The sequence below is a fragment of the Trichechus manatus genome, unplaced genomic scaffold, assembly GCF_000243295.1.
Source record: "Trichechus manatus latirostris isolate Lorelei unplaced genomic scaffold, TriManLat1.0 scaffold00030, whole genome shotgun sequence".
NCBI lineage: Eukaryota > Metazoa > Chordata > Mammalia > Sirenia > Trichechidae > Trichechus > Trichechus manatus.
In genome coordinates, this window is record NW_004443966.1 from 5153587 (window position 1) to 5160525 (window position 6939).

At 40.3% G+C, this 6939-nt stretch overlaps 1 protein-coding gene across 1 annotated transcript in view; it reads left to right on the forward strand.

Moving 5' to 3' along the window:
- The window catches only part of FAM81A (family with sequence similarity 81 member A), a 61863-nt gene extending 59825 nt beyond the window's left edge, over window positions 1-2038 (forward strand). The window contains exon 8 of the mRNA XM_004374616.1: window positions 1570-2038. Within this exon, the coding sequence (XP_004374673.1) occupies window positions 1570-1694 (125 nt within the window). The 3' untranslated portion in view covers window positions 1695-2038. The remainder of the gene's footprint in view (window positions 1-1569) is intronic.
- Window positions 2039-6939: the final 4901 nt, after the last annotated feature.

Sequence of the window (6939 nt, forward strand, 5' to 3'; positions counted from 1 at the left end):
CATCATTTCCTGAATGAATTTGTTGTCATGTATTCAACATACCATTGGGACTGTTAATATTTAGTACCATGAGAAGAAATGTGTATGAACCTTTAGAAGTAAAAGCATTTACTGTTTTCTTATTAAAAAACCAATACATTTCTGAACAGAAATTCAAAAAAACACAGAAAATTTTAAGAAGTCCTAAGTCCTCTCATGTAGAGATCATTTTGATACATATATTTCTATACATGTAGGATATATATGTACTTTTTCAAATAAAGGGTCATACTACATATCCTGATTTATAACCTGATTTTTAACTTTGTACTATGTTGTATCTTTCCATGTCAGTTAGAACATTATTTTTAGCAGGTAATTTTTACACTTTGTTTTTCATGAACTTTCAGAAAACTTTCTGGGAGAAAATTGTAAATTTACTAATAAAAACAAGACTTTTTAAACATTATTTTAGCAACAATAGGAATACAGAATAAGATGAAATGCTTTTTGATGGGGAATTTTTTCTTCCTTTAGCTTCCTATTTTGAAAGAATTTCAAATTTAAGAAAACTACAAGAGTAGTACAAAAAAAACCCACTATCGTCCTTCACCTAGATTTCTCAGTTGTTAACATTTTACATATTTGTTTCATCTCGTCCTATGTGTGTGTGTGTGTGTGTGTGTGTGTGTGTGTGTGTATCAGTTTTTTTCTGAGTCATTTGAGAGTAAGTTGCAGAAGTCATGTCTCTTTACCCCTTTATAACTTCAGTATGTACACCCTAAGAATAAGGACGTTTTTAAAAGTAACCATAGTGCAATGTAACACCGATGAAATCTTTTTCAGTATTCAAATTTTGCCAATTGTTTCATGTATTTTATAACAAACCTTGCCTGCTCCAGGATCTACTCTGAATTACACATCACATTTAGACACTATGTTTCTTTGTTTAGTCCCCTTTATTTAGTAACAGTTCCTCAGTGATGTTGCCATTTTTAAAGACTATAGGCCAGTGTTTTGTAAAGGTCCTCAGTTTGGGTTTGTTTGCTTCCTCTAACTGGGTTAGATTCAGGTTATGTGTTTTGGACACAAATACCACAAAAGTGACGTGGTGTCCTTCTCAGGATAGTTTATCAGGACATACATGGTGATGTCAGCTTTGATCACTTGATTAAGGTGGGATCTGCCAGATTTCTCCATTGTAATGGCTCCTTTTTGCCCTTTGTAATTAAAAAGTAATCTGAGTGGAAATGTTGTGTAAATATTTTATAAAATCCATTGCCATTGAGTCGATTCGTACTCATAGCAACTCTATAGGGCAGAGTAGAACTGCCCCATAGAGTTTCCAAGGAGCGGCTGGTGGATTCGAACTGCCGACCTTTTGGTTAGCAGCCAAGCTCTTAACCACTGTGCCACCAGGGCTCCAAATATTCTATACTATGTAAATGTTCTATTCCCCATCAGACTTGTACTCCAGTAGTTACAGCATCTGTTGATAATTTCTGCTAGGAGCGATTATCACTGTATGCTGTAGAATTGGATGCAGTATTTTTTAATATTAACTTTTGCGAAATCTGCCTCTTCTTGAAGGGTTTGCAGCCATCTATGAAAGCATAGGATCCCTCAGGCAAGTTCTCGAAGCCAAGATGAAGCTGGACAGGGACCAGCTACAGAAGCAAATCCAACAGATGCAGAAGCCGGAAGCTCCCATGTGAAGGGAGTTGGGACAAGGACCTGAAAGGAGCTCTTGCCAGCGGGGCTCAGAGCTCTGCAGCCAGGCTGTCACTGCATTGCGGATCGTTCCATCCATGGTGTGCATGTGCCAAGTGATGTGCTTTCATGGGTCTAAAAGTTTACCTTGAGTCTCGAAGATACTTTCTTTAAAATTATTAAATACGATTTTTACCATTTTGTTTCAATTATCTAAATTCAATGGAATTTTTGCCCCCTGGATTTTGAAAGACTTTGTTTTATGAATGAAAAGACTTACTTTTTCTTTGATGCTCGATGCTCTAGCCAACACTGTTTCCTATTTTGAAAATGTCATGGTGATTTCTTTAAATCAAGAAATTAAGGAGCTGTCACAGGAATGTTTCTACTTACCCTAAATTTTAAGAGAATGCCCCGATAGGTTAGAATTCAACTTTGGAGTCCATATTTGAATTTTATTGTTGTCTGTGCGTTTCTTACATTGGTTATCTTCCTGTAAATCTTCTCTGTCTTTTCTAGGGGGAAGGGATTTAACAATTGAGAAAAAACTTACAATTTATGTAATGCAAATAGTCTTAAGAATTGATAACTGCCACATAGATTGCAAATTAAAAGGGAAACTTAAGATGATTATCTAGAAAATGTAAGGCACAATATCTACAGCAACCACCTAGATATACTGCGTTTTAATATTTAAAACTATTTTTCAATTATCCACAGCCTGTATAGTGAGAGCCATATATTTACTAATGGAACGGTGGTTAACAGTCTGTTTATTGTACAATTAATTGTTCATTAACCATAACAGGATGTAAGAATTTTTTAGGCTTTATGATCTCCTCTCTAAATGTTTCCAAAATTGGCACCAAGTGCTAGGGTTTACATACACTTATTGTGACTATATTCTTGTGCCTTGGTTTTATCATGTCAATGCACTGTACCCTAGAGAAGTTTTGCAGACAAAATAGAAGGCATGATAATACATCAGAATTATAATGTAAAAATGGGATCCTATATATTTTTTAAATGTCCTAAAAATGTTATCACTATTCAGATATTAATCGTTCAGTATTGTTAATGGATTAGAAATTCATACTTTTGTATGGACAGAGAATCAAATTGATAATTGCATTTATAACATTGTCGAGAAACTTTCATCTTGAGCAACTTTGGAGCTGATGGGTGTCTTGTTTTCCATTGCCATATTGGATTCGTTGTGAAAATTGGCACCAATGCTGTTTGTTCACCAGTGTTTGTGAAAACTGATAGTGAGACGTGCTGTTCTAAACTATGAGGTACCCCAGGAAAAAGAAAAACAAGAATACTTAAAAAAAAAATTTAAACACTTTCTTTTTGTTTGCCAAGGACTCAGGAAAATAAAAGCATTTTCTATTTTTAGGATGAATCACGAATGAAATATCTAACTGGCTACTACTGTTTACCCACATAAAATATGCAGCTAAAGTCCATCATATTCTACCCATTGACAAATGGCTTGACAAAATTAAAAAAAAAACAATAATTGGTCTTTAGGGGTTAGATAAAGAACATGTCATCTAACACGGATTTCTTTTTTTGTCATCCATCTTGTCATCTCTACATAGGAAGAATCTTTCCACTTAGGCAAGAAAACAAATGGTTAATGCTCCCTTGCAATCAGAACGCGACTTTTCTTTTTGTGCTAGAGTGACCATATTTAGTGCAGTTCTCCACATTTGAGCACAAGCCACAGTGTCACCTCCCCCAGCACCTCTCTCCTTCCGGGTCTCCGCGGAGGAAGAGTCAGCACACCTGACACCTGGGAAGAGGGGAATGGAGAATGGCAGCTGGACTCTGGCCGAGGGGGGTGGTGATGCGAGCAGGTGACACCTAGTTGTCGGCTGAACTTCTCAGGTGCTTCTAAGTTCCACCCCATGCAGTGAGCTATCAGGGGCTCTCCACCCTGGCTACATGTTGGAACACATGGGGAGTTTAAAAAGCTATAGATGCCCTGGCCGCACCCCAGATCAGTTAGATGTGCATCTCAGAGGGATGGGACGCAGGCATGAGTGTGTACAAAAGGCACTCAGGTGATTTAGCTTGCAGCCAAGGTTGCGAGCCACTGAGCTACAGCTTTCTCTTATCACCAAAGTTTAAACGAGAATCAGCTTCCGTGTTCTTTCCTTTATCAGAAATTTGCAATAAAAAGAATAAAATTACCAAATAAATGTGGTGTATGATTTTTAAATTAAAAAGTCTTAGTGTGAGGAGAAAACTTAATTAGGTAAAATGCCATAGGAAATGCTCCTCCTTTTTGTGGTTGGAGTAAAATGCTGGAAGTCCTGGCAGGCCCTGTGGGACCTGGAGAGTCATCGAGAACTGCTCCCTCTGTGGGTCTTTGGGGCTGCTGATGCCTTCTCAGCTGCCTCCTTGCCTCTGGAATAACACCAGCCAGCTGCATTTCCTGAGCATGTGCTCCACGCCAGGCACTGTGCTTCATCCCTTGCGTGTATTAACTAGTTTCATCCTCACAACAACTAGTTAAGTGCTAATTTGTTTCCCCATTACTCAGATGAGGAAACTGAGTCATCTAAAAGTTAAGCAACCTGCCCAAAATCCCACAGCTGATAAGTGGGACCATGATTCAAGCCAGGGAGCCTACTTCCACAGTCTGGGTCCCTAACCAGTGTACTAAACTATTTCTGAAAAGATACTTTTGCTTCCTGTGTACCTCTTGACTGGCCAGCCCGCTGATTCCAGCTCCATCTCTACATGACCTTAAGGTCCCACCATCTAACTAGCTTCACTTTTCAGTGTCCCAATTCCCAATACCTAAGAGAGTCAACCTTATCCGTGTACCTTGGATCAGATGTCTTCCTTTGGTTGTGCCAGTGCAGGCAAGAGAGGTGGGGTCAGCTGGTGCCACAGAATGGTTTGACTGCAACCTCAGAAAAACATTGAGCCAGAGGCACACATCCAAGTAGTGCTCACTTTCTGACCAACAGAAGCTGTGAGATAATAACTATTTGCTGTTTTATGTCGCTGCTTTTTGGGGCAATTTGTTGTGTGCAACACTAGATAGTTAATACACTGGCACTGGGGATCCTGACAGAATTATGTCATAAAAATGCTTACTTCTAGGTGTGCCGCAAGTTACATGTTCATGTATATAATCTTATTTAATACACTTTCTGAGTAGGAAATGACTTTAAAACTTTTATACTAGGGGAGGCAGGGCCACGATGGCACAGTAGTCAGATGCTTCCGGTGGTCCCTCCTACAACAAAGACCCAAAAAAACAAGTGAATTGATTATGTATGACAATCTAGGAGCCCTGAACATCAAAGGCAAAGTTGAGGATCGGCTGGCGTGTGGGCCAGATTGGCTAGTGTGCATGGTGAAGCGGGCAGTGGCGTTTGGGATGCATTTTCCACATCAGGAGAGACTGAGCAGCGGAGAGTCTGCCCAGACCTCCAGAGCCAGTGAAAAGCGTGCTCAGTCAGCGAAAGATAAGTATATCCATTTAATCTACCTCTTGAATCGAAAAACACCCCATTTGGGAAGAGCCTCTCCCCCATTTACCTGCTTCCTCCACTCTCTGCACTGATCCCAGGCCAGCTTCAGTGATTGCCACTTCCCCTGGGCTGGAAGTAGGGCCCATCATGTGCCCTGAGCCATTCTCCTGGGCTTGGAGAGGGAACAAATTAATAAACAGGAAAAAATAATCTGCCAGCTCCCCTAAACCAGGAACTCAGGGCAGGCACAGCTCCTTTGCCTAGGCACAGGCATAAGGGGTCCACGGACTTTGAATGCCTTTCACCCCTGCATAGACCTGTGTGGGCCCATTTCAACAGCATAGCCCTCATTACCACAGTACAACAGGGTATACACCTGAAGCCTAACTTCACTGTATCAGCTATATGGTGGAGTGGCAGGTTCGTGACATTTGACAACACTCTGCCCATTAAGCAGGGTCCTCACCTACCCACATCAGGGGCCTGAGGACTGGTGGCTCCACCCATGCCACCTAGCCACCTGTGACAAGGGTCCAAGAATAAGTGGTGCCTCCCTGTCCTTACAGCCAACATCACTGGGTGCCCATAGTCCAGCTGCAAAACCCACCCATCTACGCACTCTAGAGAACAGAGACACACTTTCCTCCCAGACACGCAAGGGCAACTGTCAGCCCCCTACCTTGCTCAGCCCGTGGCCCCCCACTGCAGCCAGATACCTGTGCCTACTGCAATCACCCTTGCCAGTCTAGGACTGTAGGTGAGGGCCTGCACCACACACTTGCTGACTGACTACCTGGACATCTGAGCTGAATCCATAAAAGAAAAGTAAATGGACTCAGGGGCTCACATACCTAGTAACATATCTAAGCACCTGGTGACAGGACATTAGAGCTTCAAAGGTGCCAATAATCAAACTAGCTTATATAAGCAGCCTATTTGGGCATACCAAAACAAAACAAGAAGCTAGGACAAAGTAAGCAAACATAAAAGAAATATAATAACTTATTGATGGCACTGAAACCACAGTCAATATAAAATCACATAAAGAGGCAGACCATGATGGCTTCAGCAAGCTCCCAAAATAAAGAATCAAGAAATCTTCCAGAAGAAGAGAACTTCTTGGCATTATCAGAGGTAGAACACAGAAGATTAATATACAGAACTCTTCTAGATGTCAGGAAGGAGATTAGACAAAACACAGAACAAGCCAAGGAACACACAGACAAAGCAACAGAGGAAATTAAGAAGATTATAGAAGAGACAAATGACAAATTTAACAGGCTACAAGAATCCCATAGGGAGACAGCAAACAGAAATCCAGAAGATTAACAATAAAATTTCAGAATTAGACAACTCAATAGAAAGTCATAGGAGCAAAATTGAGGCAATGGAAGTCAGAATTAGTGAGATTGAAGATAAAGCACTTGACACTAACTTATTTGAGGAAAAATCATATAAAAGAATTTTTAAAAATGAAGAAACCGTAAGAATTATGTGGAACTCTATCAAAAGGAATAACCTACAAGTGACTGGAGTACCAGAACAGGGGGATGACAGAAAATACAGGGAGAATTTTTGAAGATTTGTTGGCAGAAGACTTCCCTGATATTGTGAAAGATAAGCCGATATCTATCCAAGATGCTTATCGAACTCCACACAAGGTAGATCCCAAAAGAAAGTCACCAAGACATATTATAATCAAACTTGCCAAAAACAAAGATAAAGAGAGAATTTTAAGAGCAGCTAGGGATAGACA